At 49.7% G+C, this 25,069-nt stretch overlaps 1 protein-coding gene across 6 annotated transcripts in view; it reads right to left on the reverse strand.

Annotated features, from left to right (window-relative positions):
* Window positions 1-20,793, reverse strand: part of MYH14 (myosin heavy chain 14) — a 99,880-nt gene extending 79,087 nt beyond the window's left edge. The window contains exons 1-2 of one of the 6 annotated variants that reach the window (XM_055310862.1): window positions 20,718-20,793; window positions 2,736-3,146 (exon numbers count right to left, since the gene is read on the reverse strand). In XM_055310862.1, coding sequence (XP_055166837.1) covers window positions 2,736-3,143 — 408 coding nt within the window. In that variant the 5' untranslated portion in view covers window positions 3,144-3,146; window positions 20,718-20,793. Of the gene's footprint in view, window positions 1-2,735; window positions 3,147-5,264; window positions 5,471-6,294; window positions 6,411-7,911; window positions 7,962-20,717 lie in introns of those variants that run through there. The other 5 variants (XM_055310857.1, XM_055310858.1, XM_055310861.1 and 2 more) reach the window with 5 other exon arrangements.
* Window positions 20,794-25,069: the final 4,276 nt, after the last annotated feature.

Consider the following 25,069-nt stretch of genomic DNA (forward strand, 5'->3'; position numbering starts at 1 on the left):
GGAGGGGGCATAGCTGGGGACACCCAGTTGGAAGGGTCTGGAGCAGCTGCCCAGCCCAGTGACTCTCTCCACAGTCTCAGTTTCCTCCCCACCTCATTACAGAGGCTGTGGGGATTAAGGAAGATAATGAATAAAAACCAGCCAGCCCAAGGCGGGGCCCTTAAAAGGTACTCCAAGTATGGGACCTGAGACTCTCCTTTTACCCATCCCAAATGGGCACTAAAAGCTCGCTCAGGCTTCAAAGCCACATGAGCCTGGGTTTCCAGCTGGTGTGTGACTCGCACCAGGGATCTGCCCTCGCTGAGCCTCAGTCCCCGGCCCCGGAACATGGGCTTTTGACCCTGACCATCTAGAAAGATTCTGAGTGAGCTGCCACAGTGCACCTTCTGGTGCCTCCCAGGGCCGGGAGCACAGTGTGTGCTCAACAAGACAGGTTCCCCTCCTGCCCAAAGCATCCAGGCAAAGGGACCAAGACACCAGGCCAAATAGCACATTGACGGCAGAAACTGGGTTTCTTTCTACTTTCCACTGGGCAACGCTGCCTTCCCCCATCACCAGTCAGCCAGTCCAACAAATGTCTCTAAAGCACACTAGCAGGGTGGAGCCGGATCACATCTCTAATATTTTCTGGCTGGTGGCTCGAGCAAGCACCCTTGAGCTTTCTGGATCTCGCTTTCTCATCAAACGGGGACGGACAGGAACAGCACTTCCACATAGGATGGCTGGGAACCGTCATGTTGCACGTATGGGGCAGGCAAGGGCCCTGGAACATGGTGCGTGCTTAACACGAGATGTTAACTACTGCTGGGCCAATGGCTTCACCACCCCAAGGCTGGGCCAATGGCTTCACCACCCCAAGGTTAGGATTGAGGGGGGGGTGTCAGCAAGATCACACCAGGAAATTCAGGACAGCACCTGACAGAGAAAGCAGGCACTCACTAAGTACTAATGATTATTATTAAGATCCAATTAGCTTCCCATCTAGTCTTCTGGAATCTTCCATCGCACTTCCATTTGAGATCCAGGGGAGTGGCTTGGGCAGAGGTCTCTTTCCCAGGGCTTGCAAAAAAAGCAAGCGAGAACTCAGCAGGGGCCAGTGCAGCCTGGGGAGCGTGCCAACCGCATCCAGGGTCAGACAGCCCTCGATTCCAATCCCACAACCGCCTCCTCCAGTTGAGGGGCCCCGAGCCAGCCACTGGTTCTCACAGCCTTTGTGTCCTCCTTCCCAAACGGGAGTCAGACTTCACAAAAATATACTGAGCTTGTGATCTGCAACCCTTAACAGAGTGGCAATATTGGGGCCACTTTATTTATTTTTAAATTGGTACATCTCATCATTGATTTCAATGTATAAAAGTTTTGTCATTTTTTTTCCAAATATAAAATATAAAACTAGTACTTTTCTTTTGAGGGTGTTAGCAAGAAATTTTTCTTGGTGAGGGAGCCAGCTCGAGGTGGTGAGACCCCAGCCCTCTAAGCTTGCTGTTTCGAGTAGCACTCTGAGGCCACCTGTCTGGGTTCAAATCCCACCCTGACTCCTTCCTATCTGTGTGAGCCAGGACCCAAGTCACTTGACATTCCTGAACATCAGGTGATAACAACAGTCTCCAGCCCAGAGGTGCGCTGATAACCCACACTCAGCACTTAGAACAGTACTTGGCACACGGTAAGTGCTCAATAAATATTTGCTCACCACCATTATTATTATTTTTCGTTATTATTGTCTACATTCTTTGTCAATCCCTTTAATCCTGTTTGTGCTAATAACGCTCTGGCTGCCCATTAGAACCACCCTGGAAGCTTATTAAAAATACCATTGTCCACGTCACAGCCCCAGAAATCTGTTTTAACGGGTAGGGTGGGGCCCGGGAGCTAATATGTTAAAAAAAAAAATCCCCCAGGTGATTCTAACTCGCAAAGACGGGCTTGCGAACCACTGCCTTCACTATTCTACTTGTTTGCTGTAAAGATTAAATAATGCGAGAGATCCTAAATGCTCAATAGGCACGACATCACTGTAGTCAACCTCACTAGCATCAATCCCATCTTTATCCTGAGAGATGCCACAGCAGATGGATGGCACCTACAGCCAGACCACCCAGGTCCACCATGACCCACTGGGTAAACTCAGTCAAGGAACTTGGCCTTTCAGTGCCTCCGGGTTTTTTCCAATCTGTAAAATGGGTACAAAATGCTTTATAATTGAGAAAATGTATAAAAACAATATATTTACAAGTGCCTAGTGTCTGCTTAATAAATGTCACTGTTTATTGTTACAAAACCTCTCCGGGACTCAGTTTCCTTTTAGATTAAACGAGGCTAATCACAGGCTCTACTCTGTGTAAAGTGAGAGGAAGTGAATTAATACATGGAAGGCATTTAGCACAGAGCCTGGCGAGCAGTTTTCCACACTCGGTGGTTGTTATTAATTATTATGGCAGACCCATATCCCTTTCTCAAAACCCTCTGGATGTGTCCTATTTGGAAATCTGGGATTTTTTACACTTTAGGGAAAATAATAAGGTGCACAGCATCTACAGTATAATATTCTGGGATAGCCCTCAATGGGGCCCAAGGCAGTTTGGGCAACCCAATAATCTATAATTTGGCAACTAAGTGTAGGAACGGTCGCATGACCCGGGATACAAAGTAGAGAATGTCTGAGGCCACTCAAGGTGGGGACAGACCCCCAGCTCCCCACCCCTGGCCATGGCCTCCGGGGCACCGCCACTCACATAGATGAGGCCCGAGTAGTACCGCTCACGGAGGTTGTGCAGCACCGAGGCCTCGTTGAGGCAGGTGAGCTCTGCCATGTCCTCTGCTTTGCTGAACTTGGGCGGGTTCATGCGCTGGATTTGGTCCCGCGGCAGCCGCAGCCGCCGCCCGCTCTCCGCCAGCTCCACTTCGGCCTCCTCCTCGCCCTCGTGCCGCAGCGCCGCCGCCTCGAACCCGTGTAGCTCCGAAGGCACCCACACCAGGCGCCGCGCCGTCCACTCCACCTGCGGCGAGGTGCCTGCGCCCCCGGGCGCGCCCCCCATGCCTGGCCCACTGGGCGTGAACAGGTAGGGCTGGGCGGCCTCCGGCACTGGGCTGGGCCTGGGGGCCACCTTCCGCCCAGGCACCGACAAGGTCGCTGCGGCCATGGTCTGCAAGGGGAGAGAAGGGTGCAGGTCAGGTGGGGCTCTGTCCCCAGCCCAGATCCCCCTCATCAGTCCCCGCAGCTTTTCTTCGCCAGACCTCTTTCAACACATCTGCAAAATGGGCCCATGGATCTCCTTTACTAATTTCACTCATTCATTCATTCATTCATTCATTCATTCAATAATTCTCTAATAAGCCTGGCCCAGCCAGGCAAGGCATTGGCCATGCATCCAAGAACAAGCCAGCAAAAAACCCTTGCCTACAAACACATTTACCTGCCAGCCCAGTGCTGCCAGCTTGGGAACCACTACCCTACACAGCTACTGAGCACTTGAAATGGAGAGTCCAAACTGAGATGGGCTTCTAAGCACCACACCAGATTTCAAAAGACTTCGTACAACAAAAAACTCATTAGTATTTTTTTATATGTGATGATTGATACATGCCAATGATAGTTATTTTGAATATGCTGGGTTCAATAAAATATATCATTAACATTAACAACACTTGTTCCTTTTGAGTTTTTTCCACTTTTACTGTGGCATTTTAAATTACACATTTGGCTTGCGTTATATTTCTACTGGATAGCGCTGCTGTCATCCCAGGAGCCAGATAAAAAGATAAATAAGTAAATTATATAGTATGTTAAAAGTGATAAATGCCAAGGAGAAAAATAAAGGAGGGGGCAGGGGATGTTAGGATTGAGGGGTGCTGCAATTTTAATTGGGGTGGCCAGGGCAGGCTTCTCTGATGTGGTATTTGAATAAAGACGTGAGGGAGATGAAGGGAGTGAGCCATGGGAATGTTGAGAGGTAAAGCATTCCAGGCTGAGAGAGCAGCCAGTGCAAAGGCCCTGAGGCAAGAATGTGCCCCCGTGTCCATGGCATCGTGAGGTGGTAGGTGAAGTTACATTGGAGACCAAGAGGGCCAGACTGGGTCATGATGGGGATGTCAAGCTCTGAGATGTGAGCCCTAGGAAGGTGTCAGTCTAATTTCTGTCACTCAGGTTCCTTGACCATTTCCAGTCTACCCCACAACTGCAGAACAAAACACTCCAATCTCATGCCTTAGTTATCAGTTCATTCCTTCCCTGCAACCCAGCTTCCTTTTCTTTATGATGGGGAGAACAGCCCCCATTCATTTACTTCCGCATTCATCCAACATTCCACGGGGCTGTTCAGATACCAGCCTCTGCCTAGAGTGATTCTGGGGACCCAGAGATGCTTCAGAGGGGGCCTTGCCTTGAGGCGCTCCTGGTCTGGGGGTGACCAGCTGGGGTGTCAGCTGGCCACAGCCCAGTGTGACCGATGTGCTGGAATGGAGACACTGGGTGATCGAGAATGTGCTAGACCCCTCCGCACCCTCAAAGGGCCCACAGACCAGCAGTGAACAGACCACAGCGATTCCAGGGTAGTCTGAGTGCCTTCAGGAAGAACACAACCCCGTTCCTCATTGTGCCCTGTTGCCAAAGAGTCTGTCTCTATTCTCTCCCTGCACCTCAGAGTCCTCCTCACTGCCCCACCACACCAGGCACAGGAAGGCCTGGATATTCGCCACCTCTACCCCAATGTTTCTGCCTCTGCCCTCCAGGGCCCCCACCTCCAATATATCCCCGGAGAGGTCCCTCCAAACACCCACCTCCCCTTGAGGCCTCCCCACATCGGTCCCATCAGGCCCTTGCCTTTCACTCAGAGCCTCTCCCACCTGGAAACTCGGCTCCAGACCACACCTCCCACCTCCACCCAGACCCCCAACATAGACCCCCAAACTGGCAGCCTTGATCCTGGAGGTGTGGTGCTCTCAGGACTCACACGAATGGCCCCAGCCCTCAAGCAGCAGAGTTCTAATCCCCCCCAGTCCCCAGGCCCCCACGTGCCAATGCTAAGCCCCGGCCTCCAGTGTGGCACTGATCCACCCAGAGCCAAGCCCCATCGCTGGGACTTTGCCCCAACCCTCACTCCACCCCACCCACTCCCCCCACCCCTGCAGCCCTGGACCTTTGACCAGGAAAGGTTTGAGAATTTTTGCAATCATCTGGTCCTCTGCCTCCCCTCCCTAGCGCCAGGAGTCTGGACCCCCAATCCCTCCTCCCTTGGACCCATGAGCCCAGAGGGCTCTCTCACCTCACTGCAGCCAGGCTAGAGGTGAGGATGATGGCACATCCAAAGCCTGAGGACTGACCACAGGCCTGACAGGGAGGGCCTGCAGGCCTCTGCTTCAAATGGCTGAGCCCCTCCAGCAGCCCCGCCCTCCTTAGCCCGTAGGAACACACCTCTGCCGGGGCTCATTACCGTCACCAGGGCAGGTGCTTTCACCTGCCCTGGGAGGGGCAGAGGCTGCTGTGCTGGAAAAGAAAAAGGAGCCAGGGATCCGCCCCTGGGGCAGGGGCCGGGCCCTTGGCATCCAGCCCTCTGACCTCAGCCTAGTGCTAGTATTCAAGAGTCCCCTCCATGGCCAGACCCGGAAATCTGGGCCCCAGTCCCTCCTCCCTCAGACCCAGGAGTGGGAGCCCCTAGCCCTTCCTCCCTCAGACCCAGGAGTGGGAGTTCCTAGCCCCCTCCTTCCTCAGACCAGGGAGTCCTGTCCCCAGCCCCCTCACCCCCTAGACTCAGCAGTCCAGGTGCCCAGGTCCCTCCTCCCTCAGACCTAGGCCTCCAGCCTCTCCCCACTCAGACCCAGGAATCCAAGCCCCCAGCCCCTTCCTCCCTCAGACCCAGGAGTGAGAGGCCCCAGCCCCCTCCTCCCTTAGACCCAGGAGTCCAGGCCCCCAGCCCCTCCTCCCCCAGGACCAGGAGTCCAGGCCCCCAGCCCCCTCCTCCCCCAGGACCAGGAATCCAGGCCCCCAGCCCCTCCTCCCCCAGGACCAGGAGTCCAGGCCCCCAGCCCCTCCTCTCCCAGAACCAGGAATCCAGGCCCCCAGCCCCTCCTCTCCCAGAACAAGGTGTCCAGGCCCACAAACCCAGTGTCTTGTACCCAGTGCCTTTCTCCCTCAAGACCTAGGAGTCCAGGCTACCAATGCTGTCCTCACTCAGACCTAGGGTTCCTGGCCCCCAGCTCCCCTCTTCAGATCCAGGAATCTGAGCGCCCAACCCCCATTTTCCCTGAGACCCAAGCGTCCAGCCGCCCCCTCAACCCTCGAATCTTCGGAGCTACCTGGGGCCGCCGGCCAGCGCGGGGATCGGGAAGATGGGGAGGGGGCACGGGAATGCCCTGGCCGCTTGAGCTCTCAGGTGCGACTACCTCCGCGGTCCAGCGCGGGGCGGGGCCACGTTGCGTCACCCGGAGGGAGCCCGGCTCTGATGTCACCCAGCACCTGCCGGCTCGGGGAAGGGGGCGGGTCCTGGAGCTGCTGGGCCCTGGACCGGGGGATGGAGAGGGGGGCGGGTGGGCGGGGATGAGTCTGATGCCGGGTGGGCCGCGGCCGCAGCTGCAGCACCAGGCGCCCCTCCTCCTCCGGGCAGGCAAATGTCAAGGACCCGCGTGGCGCAGAGGGCTGAGGACTCCGGGAGTTCGAATCCCGCTCAAGCTTTCTGGGCCTCCCTCTTCTCTCCGTGAATTGAGGCCAAGGAAATAAATAAGATAATTTGGGAGAAATTGCCCCCCCCCCAGCCCAGTGCTTAAACAAGCAGCGCCTCACGACATCATTTAATCTTTCTGAGCCTCAGTTTCCCCAACCCCGAAACGGGACACCACAATCCACAAGGAATACTAGGAGTACCAAAGAAGACCACAAAGTGTTATTCTGGCCTCCGGAGCTTCAGTCTTCTCCTGGGTGGAATGAGGACTAAGTACTGGTAAGCGCACCTACTCTGTGCCAGTGTTTTTCTGATCCTAGAACAACATTCTGGGTTTGAATTTATAGAATGATCTCAAAAACCAATGTGATAGGGACGAGCAGCATCTGCATTTGTTCAACGTGGAAAGTGAGGCATGAAGAGGGGAGGTAATGGGCTGACGGCCACACGGTCAAGAGGGAGAGCTGCGATTCTAAAGACGGATTTAGGGAGAACGCGTCCCGGGTCCTCAAAGGGATCAATTTCCTCTTCCTCGTTGCTTAACTCTCTCGAACCTGCCTCTCCATCTAAGCCATAGGGACCACAGCCTTCCTTAGGGAGCTACTAGGAGATTAAAAAGGTTAAGGGACCCAGCGCACAGCTGGTCTCCAAAGTGTTATTCTCAACCCCGTCTCCCTGCAGTCACCGCCTCTGTCCAGCCGCAGTGTTCCCCTCTCTGTAAAATGGGTACAATATAACCTTAAGTGAACACAATTAAACTATTTAGTGGTAAAAATAAAAGCGCCCGAATACAAGTTAAGCGCTCAAATATGCCTTTCCCTACCCCTCTTCCTCTGCCAGTCCTGACCCCTGTCTCCAGTCTGCGATTTTTACACTTGAGAACAGAGACACTGTTATCCGGGGGCGGAGGACTGAAGGCGATGACTCAGGTATTACAGCGTCTAAGGTCCCAAAGCAAGCCTCAGTTTCCCCGTCTGCGGAATGGGCCCGGGGCCTCCATCGAGGACCTCCACCCGGCCTTACACACAGTTGGAACTGAGTTGGGGAGAGGTGGGGGAATGTAGACGCCCCGCCCCCCCGCCCCCCTCCCCGCCGCCGTCCCGCTGCGCGCCCAAGGTGAGGGGCCGCGTCACCGTCTCTCCCCTGCCGCCCGCGCCGGCCTTCGGGGCCCCTATCCGAAGACCCTAGGCTCCGGCCTCCCCGGGCCCAGTCCCGCTCCGCCGCCTCCCGCGGGCAGCGGGCCCCGGGCACTCACCGGCTTCCAGGGCCGTCCCGAGGCTTCGGCCTGGGGAGAAAGAGGGGCGGGTCCGTCAGGAAAGCCCCGCCCATACGAGCGCAGCAGGGGCCAATCGGCGCCCGCTGCGACAAGCTACGGCCCCGCCCGTGGGGGACGCGCCCGCCAATCAAGAGGAACGGCTGGTGGACCGGACCAATCAGAAGTTGTCGGAGTGTGCCAGCCGTGGGAAAAGAACGGCGCCGGAGTGCGGAGCCAGGCTGCGCGGTCGTGGGCAGGACCCAGGCCTGACGGGCAGGGGAGGCGTCCAATGGCCAGCTTTGGGGGGCGGCCGGGGGCGGGAGGCCCAAGGGACACGGGTGAATGCGCCGCTTTGTGCGCGAGGCATGAATGAGGGCCTTTGTGAGGGCCGGCGTGGGGGGGGCGGCTGGAGGCCGGAATGCCTGGGTCCCCCGGGAGCCGGCGGGCAGGAGAGGCAGAAAAGAGAATTCACTTTTGTCGAACGCCGACCGCGTACCAGGCACTCTCCCAGACTCTCACCCACCGGGGAGGTGTGGGCGATACCGTCAGTAATAATAATGATCATTTATTGAGTGCCCGATGGATGCCAGGAGCTGTGCTAAGCGCTTTACCTGCATGATCTCATTTAATCCTTACAACTACCCCTTGGAATTAAGATCTTCATCTTCTAGATGAGGTAAACCCAAGCTTAGAAAAAGGGCGTTAATTGTCGAAAGTCATGGAGCTGGCAAGTGGCAGAGCAAGGCCTTGGATCCCGCCAAATCCGACTACAAAGCTTGTGCTCTTAACCACCACGATACACCCAAACGGTGGTTAATGCTGCCCAATTCTCAGATGTGAAAACTGAGGCTCGGGGAGAGGCAGATGACTTCCCAAGGTCACAGAGCAAAAGTCCCACTGAACCCAGAGATGGAACCCACTCTGAAGCTACTCTGTTGCTGGACAGCCCTGCAACATTGTTTTTTGAGCTGTGTCTCCATTTTACAGGTGTACACTGAACTCCAGGAGGAGTGAGCAGCTGGGGTGGCGGCGGGGGACTGCTTGTGAATCAAGCTCCAGCTAGTATGCTAGCCTGGCTCTGCTGTTCAACAGCTGTGTGGGCTTGGGCCAGTTGTTGGACTTTTTTGAAATTCCATTGATTTCTGCACCTGTAAAAGGAGGTGATGATCTACCTTTCTCCACTCTTGTTCCCCTACCAGCCACACACACACACACACACACACACACACACACACACACACACACACACTGTCTACTGCTGGTAGGATCCTGTCAAACTCTAAGACAATATCCCTCCTCTGCCCAGAAACTTGTGCTTCATGGTCCCTTCTCCATAAAAGCCGAAGTTCACACTATGGCCCACAAGGCTGTGTGATGTGTCCCCTGGGGCCCTGTCTGATCTCATCTCCCTCCCTGTTTCCTGTCACTCCTCTCCAGACACACTGGCCTCCTGGGTGTTCCTAAATTCCACAAACACTTCCCATGCATGGTCCTGCCTCAGGGCCTTTGCATTCACTGCTTCTTCTATCAGGAATCCTCCTCCCTCCTGGTTCTACATGGCTGTCTGCCTTTCACATTGCCAGGTCTCCTCCAATGTCACCTGCTCCTGAAAGCCTGTCCCAACTATTCTACATAAACTGATTCCCTTCATCACTTTCTCCCCGACCTTACTTTGTTTTTCGTCGTAGCACTGGAAATATTTATATGTTTATCTGTTTATCATCTGTCTCCTCACTAGAATATAAGTCCCAAGAGGGCAAGGGTCTTTGTTTTGTTCAGTGCTGGATCCTCAGGGCCTGGCACACAGTAGGTGTTCCATATGTTTTTGTTTAATCAATAGTAAGAAATCCTTGCATTGTGTGAATTAAATGAGTTAATTCATGCAAAGAACTTAGTGTGGACCTGGCACTGGGAAGAGGCTGAATAAACAATGATTATTATTACAGTTGTTATTTAGTGCTCTACAAACCCTTCTGATAGTATGGAGAGAAACAACAGAGAGAGAATCTACCTTAAGGGAAAGAAGTCAGAGAAAGGGAATGGTTGACAGGTAAGAGACAGAGAATACAGACACAGGTAAAGAGAGATGGAATTGGGGTGGGAGCAGACACGGGTGCAAGCATCCAACTCTCAACTCATTTGCTTGGCAATGGCAAAGGGCAAATGTTAGTCCTTGCGGGCAAGAAGCTTTGAGATTGCCGTAGCCACAGCCCACCTCTTTGCAGATAGGGAAAGTGAGTTCCAGGGAGGGGAGAACTTTTCCGAGGGCACCTGAAGTGATAATACAGTTCACAAGTATGGGACCTGAAACATGCCCATCATTATCCCAGTGCATCCTCATGCCAGCCCTATGAGGTTGGCACTGTCATTACCCCCACTTTACAGGCCAGCAACATGCCTAGGGTCCCCTTGCTGCTCCCGGTGGCAGATCTGGGTTTAGATTGCAGGAGATCAGACCTGTGAATCTATGCGGTTAACCAAGAGAGCTGTGGCCCCTGTTACTCTGGCTGAAGTGTTCTCCATGGAAGCCTCCTGCAGTAAAGACAACGGGAGTGGGATCCCTGGGTGGCGCAGTGGTTTGGCGCCTGCCTTTGGCCCGGGGCGCGATCCTGGAGACCTGGGGTCGAATCCCACGTCGGGCTCCCTGCATGGAGCCTGCTTCTCCCTCTGCCTGTGTCTCTGCCTCTCTGTCTCTCTCTGTGTGACTATCATGAATAAATAAAAAAAAAAAAAGACAACGGGAGCTGCTATTTATTGAGTAGCAACTGTGTGCTGGACATTGTGCCCATTATGTGTATTAACTCACTGGATTCTCTCAACAATTCGATGAGATGGATACCTTCATTATCCCCACTTGACCGATAGAAAAATAAGGCTAAAACAGATGAAACTCCATGTACGTGAGGGCACCAGGGAAGAGTGTGTGAACTGGGACACAACAGAAATTCAAACAGGAGGGGCACCTGGATGGTTAAGCGTCTGCCTTTGGCTCAGGTTGTGGTCCCGAGGTCCTGGCATCAAGTCTCACATCAGGTTCCCCGCAGGGAGCCTGCTTCTCCCTTGCCTATGTCTCTGCCTCTCTCTGTGTGTCGCTCATGAATAAATAAATAAAATATTAAAAAAAAAAACTCAAACAGGAAAGAAGGCTGCGGCACTCCCATTCTAACCATATTCTACCTGGCAACTAGTGATGTCATTTATTCATGAGAGACACAGAGACACAGGCAGAGGGAGAAGCAAGCTCCCTGCGGGGAGCCTGATGCAGGACTCAGTCCCTGGACCCCGGGATCACAACCTGAGCCAAAGGCAGATGCTCAACCACTGATCTACTCAGGCACTCTAAAACTTTCTTATTTTTTTAAAAAAGATTTTATTTATTTACATAGAGAGAGCAAGGAGAAGGTGGGGTGGAGGGAAAAAGAGAGTCTCAAGCAGACTCCCCACTGAGCACAGAGCCAAAAGTGGGACTCGATCTCACAACCCTGAAATCACCACCTGAGCTGAAATGAAGAATCAAGGTATCCCAAGCCTTAATAGAGAACATGAAATGGACAAAGAACATGCTAAGTTTCACTGTGGGCCCTGACTGTAATCCTGCCTGGGCATTTTCTCTCTGTGGTGAAGATTTGAATGGTTCTCGTATTTTATTTTTGGTTGCTGGGCTGTTGTTTTCCTGCATGTGACTCAGAGTTGGAACTGGCTCTGAGACAAGAGCATGTTGGCGGCATCTTGAGGGTCACAGATGAATGACGGGTTCAGTTCTGCGCCAACAAATATTTATTGAACGCCTACTACGTGCCAGACCTGTTTTAAAACCAGGGGTCAGCACACTTTTTCTGGAAAGGGCCAGACGGTAAATATTTTCAGCTTTGAGGGCCACATGGTCTCTGCTGTAACACTCTGCTTGCCCTTATGGCAGGTAAAGAGCCATAGATAAAATGTAAATACATTTTACATGTATTTACATGTAAATACATACATTGTGTATGTATGTATGTATGTATGTGTATGGCTGTGTTTCCCTAAACCCTTGCTTATACACACACACACACACACACACACACACACACACACACAGGAAGTGGGAGGGTCTGATCTGTGGGCCGTAGTTTTCAGACCACTTCTGGAATCTGAGATGGAGGTTACAGAGACATAATCCCAGCCCTCACGGAACTCAGATCTTAATCTACTCCTACAGGCAGGTGGAGGGAAACTGCTCACACCGGAGTTAAATCCTGTCTTTCCTCCACTCAGAGTCCACCCCTGGAACCAGTCTCACTCAGTTAAAGCAAAGTCCTCACCAGGGCCCCATAGGCTCTCCACCAGGTAGCCCCCTTTGTTCCCTCTTTGACCTCATCTCCTGCCATCTCTCCATTGTTTCCTCCCTGTGCTCCAGACGCACCACACTCTGCCCTACCTCAGGTCCTTTGCATATGCCATTCTCTACTGGCATCCTCTTCTCCTGGGTAACCATTTGGCCCCCTCATCTCTTTCTAGTCTTTGCTCAGATATCACCTCCTCCATGAGTGCTTCTCTGAGCACCTTTTCCCCTGGACTCCCAATACCCCTCACTTGCTCAGTCTTTAATTTTTTTTTTCTTTCTACAGCACTCAGCATCCTACAACCTGCCAGTAGTTTGCTTATTACATTCATTATTTATTGTCCGATGCCCCCAACAAGAATGTCACCCACATGCTGGTGTGGAATTTTGTCTGTCTCATCTTCTGCCATGTTCCCAATGCCTAAAACACAGGAGAGCCTGGCACACAGGAGACACCCTACACACTCTTGCTGAAGGAATGAATGTGTTCCAGTGGTAGAAATAAACCAAACAAGTGAACATATGATTATAGAGCATATTGGCAAATCAGGGTAAGTGCTAGGAAGAAAAAGTCGAAGAGAGTAAGAGAAGGCAGTCACCTGGGCTGTTATTTTAGCAAGGGAGTCAGGGAAGGCTTCTTGAGGAGATGACATTTGGAGTAGAAGGATGATATGACAGTTGGTACTCTAATTGAATGAATGGATGGGTGTGTAACTGAAGGAATAAATGAACAACTGCATGAGTAGATCAATAAATGGATCAGTGAGGAAATGGATGACTGGCTAGAAGAATAAACGAATGAATGGAGTATATACACAATGAATAAATAAGTGGGCAGATGGATGGAAGAATCAAGTAATGCATAAATGGATCAACAGATGAATGAATGGATGGCTGGACAGACAGATGAATGGATAAATGGTCTTTTATGCCCCCGTACCTTTTCACATGCTATACCTCCTGCTCCTTATTTCCTCTCTGTCTCTCCACCCCAAGAACTCTAGGCCAACTTTCCAAGGCTCAGTCTGTACTGGGTGTTAAAACCTTTTAACACAGTCAGGACACCTGGGTGGCTCAATCAGTTGAGCATCTGACTCTTGGTTTCAGCTCAGGTCATGATCTCAGGATTGTGAGCTCAAGTTCCATGCTCCATGTTCAGCAGAGTCTGTTTGAAGATTCTCTTCCTCTGTCCCTCCTCCCCCACTTCTCTCATAAATAAATAAATAAATCATAATTTTTAAAAAAGATTTTATTTATTTACTCATGAGAGACACGGAAAGAGAGACAGAGACATAAGGCAGAGGGAGAAGCAGGCTCCTTGAGGGGAGCCCGATGCGGGACCTGATCCCAGGACTCTGGGATCATGACCTGAGCCGAAAGCAGATGCTCAACCACTGAGCCACCCAGGTTCCCCAATAAATAAATCTTAAAAAAAAAAAAAAAAAAAGACCCGCTAGTCTCACTCCACTCCCACCCTATGCCTGGCCACCATATCCTCTCCCTTGTATTGATGCTCTGATGACACTAGATTGGAACAATCTGTCTGCTGGTAGCTTTACAGACCAGCAGCCCCTCTAGGGCTAGGCCTGACTCCAAGTCATGCCTGTGTTCCCAGTATACCCAGAACCCCACTGGTACATGGGATGGGAAGGGTCTCCAGAGACCAATGTTGTGCATGTGGGTGAGGCATCAAGTCTAGAGGCACATGACTCTGACAACATCGCTGTCTGTGGGGGGTGTGCAGATTGGAGTGCGGGGCGTGGGTATGTAGGGTGTCTCTGAGTTAAGGGCCTGCAATGAGGCAGGTCTGCATCTCTTGCATCTCACCTAGTCCTCAAGACACCCAGAGTCCAGGATCAGGAGACTCCTCCATGCTGTGTGATCTTGGGCAAGTCCCTTTCCCTCTCTGGGCTTCAGCAAATGTAGGGAATCAGACCAGCCATTTCAAGGCCTTTGTTCAGTACCAACCTTCTAGGAGTCCTTCACCCACTCTCTTCCTTCTTCTGTTGCTGTCCTGATCACGCCGGACTTTATCCCTCTCTGCCTCCTCTACCAGCTTGGAGCCTTTAGAGGACAAGTCTTGGGTTTGAGCAACATTCCTCATACCAGTAGCTCCACAAAGGGTCAGAGTCTGACTCACTGGATCCCTGGGATCCCCCAGCACAGGATCTGGAACACAGGATGCCTCACAGAAAGATTGTTGGCTAAGAAAAATGAATGGATGTATGGCCTGTCACCTGGTAAGTTCCTACTCATACTTCAAACCCCAACTCGAAAATTCCCTCTGGGGGATCCCTGGGTGGCGCAGCGGTTTGGCGTCTGCCTTTGGCCCAGGGCGCGATCCTGGAGGCCCGGGATCGAGTCCCACGTCGGGCTCCTGGTGCATGGAGCCTGCTTCTCCCTCTGCCTGTGTCTCTGTCTCTCTCTCTCTCTCACTGTGTGCCTATCATAAATAAATAAAAATTAAAAAAAAAAAACAACAAAAGGACCTAAAAAAAAAAAAAAAGAAAATTCCCTCTGAGAAGACTTCTCTGACTCCTCCTGGCTGGCCAGATAGCAACTAATTAACATTTTAACTAACAATTAATATTTTTATGATACTTGTTATATCCTAGGCATCCCAAATGCTCTCTTATGCATATAGGTTGCATTGTTTAACAAGCATCTAGAGTCAGATTTGATTATTTCTTTTTTTTTTTTAGATTTTTTTTTTTATTCATGAGAGACACAGAGAGAGAGAGAGGCAGAGACACAGGCAGAGGGAGAAGCAGGCTCCATGCCAGGAGCCCGACGCGGGACTCGATCCCGGGACTCCAGGATCACACCCTGGGCCAAAGGTAGGCGCTAAACCGCTGAGCCACCCAGGGGTCCCCTCTCTAGATGGTGTTGATAAAGCAACTTTACACCTTTAAGGCTACAGGGGCAAGGAAGGGAAGCTTGCCTCTAGTGAAGAGCCTGCAAGGAACCGAATCCTGCCAACAACCATGAGAGCAAGCCCGGACACTGACCCTTTCCAGCTGAGCCATGAGATGAGACTGCGCTCCCAGCAACACCTTGATTATGGCTTTGTGGGAGTCCCTGAAGCAGAGAACCACTACAGCTATTTTTAAAAACGTTATTTTCTCCTCAAGTTGGAGCTACTTTAATTACATAAGATGGGGGGGATCAAACAATAGGGTAACATTTTGCCTGACCAGCATCCTCCAACTCCATTCCAAACACACATCCCCCTGATAATATTTTGGTGTTTATTCTTCTTTAAAAAAAAAAAAAAACTATGAAATTTCATGTTTCCTGACCTATAAAAACTATGAGACCACAAATGTGTGTTGCTTTAAATCATGAAGTTTTGTCGGTTGGGGGAATCACTTGTTATGCACAGATGGAGAACGAAAAGGGTTTGGGTATTAAGCACAGAGAGGTGAAGAAACTTGTCCTTGATCACACAGCTGGGAAGGGGCACAGCTGGGATTTGAACTCAAGCAGTCTAACTCAAAAGTTCATGCACTTGACCACGCTACTCTGATGCTTTTGAAGCCCATCACATTCGCAGGACCATTCTAGGCCTCTCTAACCTTTACACACGGACCAGCACTCCTCTCTTGCCCGCCTTATCTGCCTAGAACTCATGTACTCACTGCCAGTCAGGGACACCCCTCCCCAGAGTTCCTGCTCTCCCTCTGGGATTCCATAGCTCTGCCCCTTCTCTGTCACCCTGACACCCCTGGGTCATGCCCATCTGGGACTGGCATTGCCCTGCCCACAAGACTGGGAACTCTGGAAGGCCAGGACTGGGTCTGGTGTAGCATCTTATCCTTGTACTCCCCGATGTGGGGCCAGGTGAGCTAGAGTCTGCAGGAGATCGTGGCTTGTTTATGATCAATTTGATCCTTTACCAAGTATGTATCATTTTTGAAAGAAGATGCTAATTATAGCTGCCCTTTATTGGGAGCTTGTATGCGCTGGCACTGGTTTAAATATTTTATACACATGAGCTCATTCGGATCGCACATCACCTCTGTGAGGCAGGCTCCCATCAATTTTCCCATATCGCAGATGAAGAAGTCATGGCTGGGATAATTTCCAGTGTCACTCCAGGTCACACAGCTAGGGAATGGGGAGCCTCTCTCTCATCCATTGATATTCTATTCCTGAGTAGACTCCCCCAGAGGGGCCCACCCTGGTTACCTTGGGGTCACCAGTCCCCACCAGTCTTCAGCTGGGCAGCTTGCTCAGGAGGCAGGATCCTGGGCCCTTCCCCAAAGGTGCCAGTTGAGTAGACCTGGGGGAGCCTGGGAATCTGCATGTTTACAGTTCCCAGGTGATCTGGTGGCAGATGGTTCTAGATCATACTCTAACCAAAACACATGACATCATCCTGATTCCTCTTTTCTCCTTACCCCCTACATCCAGTCCCTCCGTGAATGTTGTCAACTTGACCTTCAAAACAGATCCACCTTGACCCCTTGCTGCCATCACTCTGGTTTAACCAACCCAGCATTGTCTCCTGCCTGGACTATTAGAGTCACCTCCTCTCTGTTCTCCCTGCTTCAGCAACTTGCCTTTCTCAGTCTATTCCCCAAGTCAGCTCATGTCCCTTCTCTTCTCAGAGCCCTCCTGGTGGTTCCTATCTCGTTCCAAATAAAAACAAAGTCCTGGGCAGCCCCGGTGGCTCAGTGGTTTAGCGCTGCCTTCAGTCTAGGGCATGATCCTGGAGACCCGGGGACTCGATCCCACGTTAGGCTCCCTGCGTGGAGCCTGCTCCTTCCTCTGCCTGTGTCTCTGCCTCTCTCTCTCTCTCTGTGTGTGTGTGTCTCATGAATAAGTAAATAAAATTAAAAAAAAAAAGTCCTGGGATGCCCGGGTGGTTCAGTGGTTGAATATCTTCTGCCTTTGGCTCAGAGCATGATCCCGGGGTCCTAGGATCGAGTCCAGCTTTGGGCTCCACGCAGGGAGCCTGCTTTCTCCCTCTGTCTGTGTCTCTGCCTCTCTCTGTGTGTCTCTCATGAATAAATAAATAAAATCTTTTTTAAAAATAAAATAAATAAATAAAAATAAAAAACAAAGTCCTTACTATGACTGCAAGACCCAGCAGGATATGGCCCCTTTACATCCCCTCCTTGACCTCATCTCCTACCCCCTCGCCCTACCTCCTTGCTGTTCCTTGAACACACCTGCCATGCTCCTACCTCAGGACCTTTGCACAGGCCATCTCCTTCCCAGAATCCCCATGGCTCTCTCCCTCTATTCATTCAAGTCTTTGCTTAAATGTCACCTTGGCAATGAGATCGTCTCTGACCATTCTGCTTAATAGCATACCAGCCCTCAGGTGGCCCCAATCTCCTTCATCTGCTGTCCCGTTTCTGTTTCCCACAGTACTTTTTACCTTCCAACATATTACATTATTTACTTATTTACTGCGTTTCTTTTTTAATCCTCTGTCTTTGACTGCAGAACACCAGGCTACAGGGGTTGGGGACTTCGCTTTGTTTACTGCTCTGGCCTCAGAGTGAGCCCGGGTAAATATCTGTTTTGTAATGGAAATAAATCCTTTAAGAAATTCTGCTGGAGGGGTGCCTGGGTGATTCAGGGGTTGAGCATCTGCCTTTGGCTCAGGTTCTGATCCCAGGGTCCCAGGATGGAGTCCTGCATCAGGGTCCCTGCAGGGCGCCTGCTTCTCCCTCTGCCTATGTCTCTGCCTCTTTCTGTGTGTCTCTGATGAATAAAAAAAAAAATCTTTTAAAAAGAAGAAAAAAAAAGAAATAAAGAAAAGAAAGAAAGAAAGAAAAAAGAAAGAAAGAAAGAAATTCTGCTGGAGGAGCACCTGGCTGGCTCAGTTGAAGAGCATGACTGTTGGTCTCATGGTCCTAAGTTCAAACCCCGCAATGGACATAGAGATTACTAAAAATAAATAAATAAACTCAAACCAAAAAAGGAATTCTGCTCAAGCTGGTATGATAATGGGGAACTTCAACTTCCTGGTTACTTTTACCTGCTGCTTGCATTTTCTAAAACAATCATCACTACCTTATAACCAGAAAGGGAGAAAAGGCCACTGAAGCTATTTTCTTATTTTTATTTTTTTAATTAATTAATTAATTAATTTATGATAGTCACAGAGAGAGAGAGAGAGGCAGAGACACAGGCAGAGGGAGAAGCAGGCTCCATGCACCGGGAGCCCGACATGGGATTCGATCCCGGGTCTCCAGGATCGCGCCCCGGGCCAAAGGCAGGCGCCAAACCGCTGCGCCACCCAGGGATCCCTGAAGCTATTTTTAACACATTATTTTCTTTTCGGACTAAAACCATCTTAATTATGCAAGGTAGGAAAAAATCGAGTAAGAGGGTAATATTTCCCTTGACCAGCACCTTCCTTCTCACATCCCCTTCTAGATGGACCCCTCATAATATTTTGGTGCATACTCTATCAAAAACATGTACTATTTATTAACATCAGGGAGCCACTGCCTGTATTTGTAAATAAAGTTTTATTGGCACACAGCTACGCCCATAGGTTTATGCATCATCCATGGTTGCTTTCACACCACAAGGGCAGAGTTGAGGAGTTATGATAGAGATTGTGGGAGGCTCAAAGCTGTAAATTCTGACTATTTAGAGACTACAGGAGAAATTTGCCAACCAGGTCACCTGGGTGGCTCAGTGGTTGAGCATCTGCCTTTGGCTCAGGGCATGATCCTGGAGTCCTGGGATCAAGTCCTGCATTGGGCTCCCTGCAGGGGAGCCTTTCTCTTCTGCCTGTGTCTCTGCCTCTCTCGGTGTGTCTCTCGTGGATAAACAAATAAAATCTTTAAAAAAAAAACCAAGTTTGCCAACTTCTGATTTATATAGATAGATAAATATGTAACTGAAAAATACTTCCTATGATTTCTTGTGTTTAGGAAATAGGATCATAGTCGATACACTGAACTTACTTTTCTTATTTAACCATATGTCGTGGGAACTTTCTGGACCCCTACATTTAACTTCACTTTCATCTTTTTCACACCCGCATAGCACTCCAACATCAATCTGTAGCACCCTCCTCCTACTGATGGCACTTTCAGTGGTTTTCCATCATTCGCGTTTATAAATGACAATCTAGCGAACATCTTTCTGCCTACTTCCTCATGCTCAGGCACAGATATTGCTGAGTCAGAGTATAAAGCAGCTAAGATTTCAATAAATGTTGCCAAACTGCCACCCACAACAACCCTAGTTTCCTTTTTAGGAAAGAAATGGAAAAAGAAACTGATCCCATCAGGTATTTATTACACGGCTATTCTGCAAAAGGTTCCACCCTTCGGGGAGTTTCACCTGTAATTTCCTGACCCCCAAATACACGGAGGACTTGCTCAGCTCTTTGAGCTGGCTGTTTCTTCTCCACCCTTGTCTGCCCAGTGAAATGCTGTGAGAGCCTCAAGATCCACCCTAGAGGATCAGAGGAAATTTTGTGACATTAACTATGCACTTACACTATGTCCCAGCAGTCGCATTTCCAAGTACCCACAGGAAGGCATGCACAGGTGACATAGGATGTGTCCAAAGATGGCCAAGGCAGCCTCTGAGGTGGGACTGGAAACATAGACAGGGTCATGGGCCCTGTTACTTGGGGAGTGGGTAAGTAAAAGGGAGGGGGATTCTCCAGGTGTTCTAGAAGCCCCAGATCAGGGTTACATATGGAAATGCAGGAGGATCCCAAAGACATACTACTGAGTAGAAAAAGTAAGAACCAAACCCGGGTCCTATAGCACAATTTAAGAGATAAAATGTATCTTTCCTATCCGTGTAGAAGATTTAGTTATACAAAGCAGATGGTCTGGTCTGCAAGCCTGTGTTTACAAGTACCCAATGGAGCATGGATGCAGCCTGTTGGGTTTGTCTAGGAGTGGGGTGGGGGTAGAGGATCAAAGAGAGAGAGAAAAAAGAAGGCAAAACCAGGAATATGATGTAACTCTATGCGCCCAGCTCCACCCCCCACAAAGGATCCATCTCAGGGGGTCCTCTTCTTGGAAGCCCCCACAGCCTTCCCCAGCCAGAAGCAATCACGTCCACTCTCAGTTCCCACCAGTAAAGACACATTTCCCTAGATTGAGACTCTGCCGCTGTTTCCCCAACCACAGCACATGCCGTTTGAGCGCAGGAAACCAAGTCTGTGCCTCAATTTTCCTAAATCCATGAGAAGAAGGATGATGATAATGATAAGAGTATCTACCGTATTGAGTTACTGGATGGTTCAACCGATTTCTGCCCTGTGCTTAGTGCCATGATTTTGGCACATTGCAAACATTCAATAAATGTTGCCATCAATTATTATCATTATTAATATCGTTGTTATTGTTACGATTGGCTTCTGGACACTGGGAAAGGTACTCCCCCCCCCGTCTCCTTTTCCAGGAAGCCTTCCATGATTTCTCATAGAACTCTGCCCATGCCTGTGGCCCCTCGTGTAAAGCCTCCTCCCCAGGTGTGGGCATTGCCTGCTCACCTGCTGGTCTCTCCCGCTGGGCTGGGAGCTCTTCCAGGACACAGGCCTGAGTCGGTTCGCGTTGGCTTCCCCAGAGCCCAGCATAGCTGCCAGTATCTCTCAGGGCTCCAGAATCATCTGCCCACCTGAATGGAATGCAGGCTGGGAGGGCAGATAAGGCAGGTGTATAATTAACGAATATATGGCAGGCTGTATATGTTAACAGCCTGGTGACAGGGTTAGAAACCATAAATGCTAAGAGCCCCAATCTGGTTTCACCTCACCTCCTGCCTCCTCCCCCTACCACTCCCCTCCCTGTTCCCTGCACTCCAGCCTCCTGGTTGGCACACCTGCCCCAGGACCCACCTCTGAGCCTCAGCCTGGGCCATGCAGGGCCCTCACCTTGGGATGTCCTTCCTGCTCCTTCTTCCATTCGTGCTGCGGCAGGTGATGCAGATGTGCACACGCAGTGCCCACACCTAAGCCTTATGAGCCTGCCTTCCGGTACCTGCCCGCTGCCCCTTCCTGTTCTTCCCTCTGCCATCTAATAAAACCCACAAGCTTTTCCATGGAAGTCAGGCATATTGAGGTATAATCCATATGCAAATATGTAATTATATCACAGACACATATATTATTTTTCTAGGCAAGGTAAAATTCACCCTTTCTAGCACACAGTTCTTTGGGTTCTGACAAATGCAGACAGACGATCAAGATGCAGGCCTAATCCATCAGCCCTGAAATTCTCTCGTGATGTTTGCCCTGTTGCTGAGGTCCACGGGCAGCACAGCACTAAATATGTCAGCACTTTCTCATGAAAAACGAAACCAAAAAGGGACTGCACAGAACTCTGCAACACGGAGTTTATTTCAATCAATGGCTGATGGGCATTTAGATTGTTTCCAGTGTTTTCATATTATAAACAAGGAAATGAGAGGAAAGGTGAATGTTCAAATAGAATCCTTCCTGTGAACACAAACCAATTGTCTTTCCCTAGGGTAGACACTCGTAAGATGGACCTTAGGGCATGTGCATCATTTCCTAATATTTTATTATGAATCATCTCAAGCATATAGAAATGTTAGGGGTGGGGGAGTAAGTGCCCAGTGAACATGGGAGTAGCCACTGGCAACATTCTATAATTGGTATTTCCTGTATTTATTTTATTACAAGATGTCCATATGTCTCTCTCCCTATATCCGCTCTTCTGATCCAGAGACAAATTTGCCCCTCCGGGGACATTTTTGCGATGTCTGGAAACAGACTCTTTTGTTGTTATAACCTGCAGGGGGGCAGGTGGGAGAGGTGCCAGTCAACATCCTGCAGGGCCTGGGACAGCCCCCAGGACAAAGAATGGCCTGGCCCCAAATGTCAATAGTGCCAAAGCTGAGAAACCCTGCAGTGTAGCCACTCATTAGAATACTTGGCAGTCTTCATACACTTCAGTGCTCAACACTTCAGCACACACCTTATTAACTAGAGGTCATTCTTTGTCAATGGTTCCCTTTTGAGTTAGAATTTACATACAGTAAAATGCAAACTCCTAAATATACCATTCCATGAATTTTGGCATATGTATATACCACTATAAGAAAATATGGAACAGGGCTGCCTGGCTAGCTCAGTCAGTAAAGCCTGAGACTATTGATCTCAGGGTTATAAATTCAAGCCCCATGTTGAGTGTAGAAATGGCTTAAAAATAAAATATTTTTATTTATTTGTTTATTTTTATTTTTAAAAAAATTTATTTTTATTCATGAGACACACAGAGAGAGAGAGAGGCAGAGACACAGAGACACAGAGGGAGAAGCGGGCTCCATGCAGGGAGCCCGACATGGGACTCAATCCAGGGTCTCTGGGATCAGGCCCTGGGCTGAAGGCGACACTAAACCGCTAAGCCACCGGGGCTGCCCAAATCTTTTTTTTTTTTAAAGACTTTTAAATTTATTCATTCATGAGAGACACACAGAGAGGCAGAGACACAGGCAGAGGGAGAAGCAGGCTCCCTGCGGGGAACCCGATGCAGAAGTTGATCCCAGGATCCTGGGATCATGACCGGAGCCAAAGGCAGGAGCTCAACCAACGAGCTACCCAGGCGCCCCAAAGTAAAATCTTAAAAAAAAAAAAAAAAAAAAAAGAGGAAGAAAATACAGAACACTTCCACACCCCAGGAAGTTACCTTTACAATGCCTACCTCCTTCCCCATAATCCTACCCCGAGCAACTACTGTTCTGATTTTTATCACGATAGACGAGTTTTGTGTGTTATAGACCTTTTTATAAATGGAATCCTAGTGTGGGCTGATCTTTTGTGTCTGGTTTCCTTCACTCCGTGAGATGCTTTTGATCCTCATCCATGTTATTGTATGAGTCAGTAGTTTGTTCTGTGTACCATTCCACTGTAGGGATGTAGCCATGGGCTTACTCGTTTTCTGTGGGTGGACACCTGGCATATTTGCAGTTTGGGACTATTGTGAAGAAAGCTGCTATCAAAATTCTTATACCAGCCTTTTTTGCGGGCATATGTTTTTATTTCTCTTGAGTGGAACTTCTCAGTCATGGAGTTGGTGTGAGTTTAATTTAGAAGAAAATGCTAGACCTTTTCCCACAGTGACTGTATTAGCTTGCTGTTGCTGCTGTGACAAATTCCCATGAACTCAGGGCACCTGGGTGGCTCAGGGGTTGAGTGTCTGCCTTCAGCTCAGGGCATGATCCCAGGGTCCTGGGATCGAGTCCCGCATCCGGCTCCCTACACGGAGCCTGCTTCTTCTTCCTCTGCCTATGTCTCTGTCTCTCAGTCTGTGTCTCTCATGAATAAATAAATAAAATCTTTTTAAAAAAGATTTCCACAAACTCAGCAGCTTAAAACAGCATAAATTTATTACCTTCTAGATCGGGAGGTCAGGTGTCTGAGGTGGGTCTTATAGGTCTAAAATCCAGGTACCATCAGAACTGTGGCCCTTCCAGGAGGTTCTCAGGGAGAATTCATTTCTAGCCCTTTGCAGCTTCTCAAGGCTGTTTTCATTCCATGGCTTGTGACCTGACCATTCCAACCTCTGTGTCAGCCGGCACATCTCTGACTCTAACCTTCCCACCTCCCTCTTATGAAGACTCTTGTGATAGTACCCAAGACAATCTCCAGGGTGATATCCAGGATAATTTCCCCAGCTCAAGACCCATATTTAATCTCATCCACAAAGTCCCTTTTGCCATGTAATCAGATGTTCACAGGTTCTGGAGATTAGGATGTAGATATCTGTCTTACTAGATTATTATTATTATTAGATATTATTAAATGATTACATATCATTGTGATTAGATTAGACTGAATGAAATGCTTGCTTTTATTTATTAATTTTTAAAAGATTTTTTGTATTGATTCATGAGAGACAGACCGAGAGAGGCAGAGACATAGGCAGAGGGAGAAGCAGGCTCCCTGCATGGAGCCTGATGCAGGACTCAATCCCTAGACCCCCGGGATCACACCCTGAGCCAAAAGCAGATGCTCAACCCCTGAGCCACCGAGGTGCCCCCAAATGCTGCCTTTTATATTACCACCAACAGTGTCTGAGAGCTCTGGCTGCTTCCCATCCTTGCAACTTTTAACACTGTCTCATATTCCCCACTGTGGTAGGTGTGTTGTATCTCCTGGTGGTTTTCAATTTGCACTTCCTTGATGACTAATGATGTTGAGCATTTTCTTCCTGGGCTAATAGACCACTTGTATTTTCTGGCCACTTGTATTTTCTCCTTAGTGAAGTGTCCGTTCAGATCTTTGGCCCATTTTTGAATTTGGTTGTTTGTCTTTTAATCACTGAGTTCCAGAAGGAATGCAAGCCTTTTTTTTTTTCTTTTTTTTTTTTAAGATTTAATTTATCTATTCATGAGAGACACAGAGAGAAAGGCAGAGACACACAGGCAGAGGGAGAAGCAGGCTCCCCGTGAGGAGCCCAATGTGAGACTCCTCACGAGTCCCAGGACCCGGGGATCACGACCTGAGCCAAAGGCAAGCAGACGCTCAACCACTGAGCCACCCAGGTGCCCCAGGATGCGAGCCTTTCTGTATTTGATTCATTTACTTTACACTCCCAACATCCACACAGGAAGTTCCCATTTTCCCCCTCTTTTTATATTCTTCTCTCCCTTTTTTTTTTCTTCTCTCCCTTTTCAGCTCCCACTCCCCTGCCACCTCAGCACTACTAGAGACTTTATGCCTTTGGGAAAAACAAGGCAAATTTTTATACTTCCTGGAAGTGGGGGTGAGGGAATTGGGAGGGGGTTGAGGGGTGAGGGGTGAGTAGGCTTAATTTTAGGACCACACTATCCAATACGGGAGCCCACAGTCACATGAGTCTATTTAAGTTTAAAAGAATT

Source organism: Nyctereutes procyonoides, unplaced genomic scaffold, assembly GCF_905146905.1.
Source record: "Nyctereutes procyonoides isolate TBG_1078 unplaced genomic scaffold, NYPRO_anot_genome, whole genome shotgun sequence".
In the NCBI taxonomy this organism is placed as follows: domain Eukaryota; kingdom Metazoa; phylum Chordata; class Mammalia; order Carnivora; family Canidae; genus Nyctereutes; species Nyctereutes procyonoides.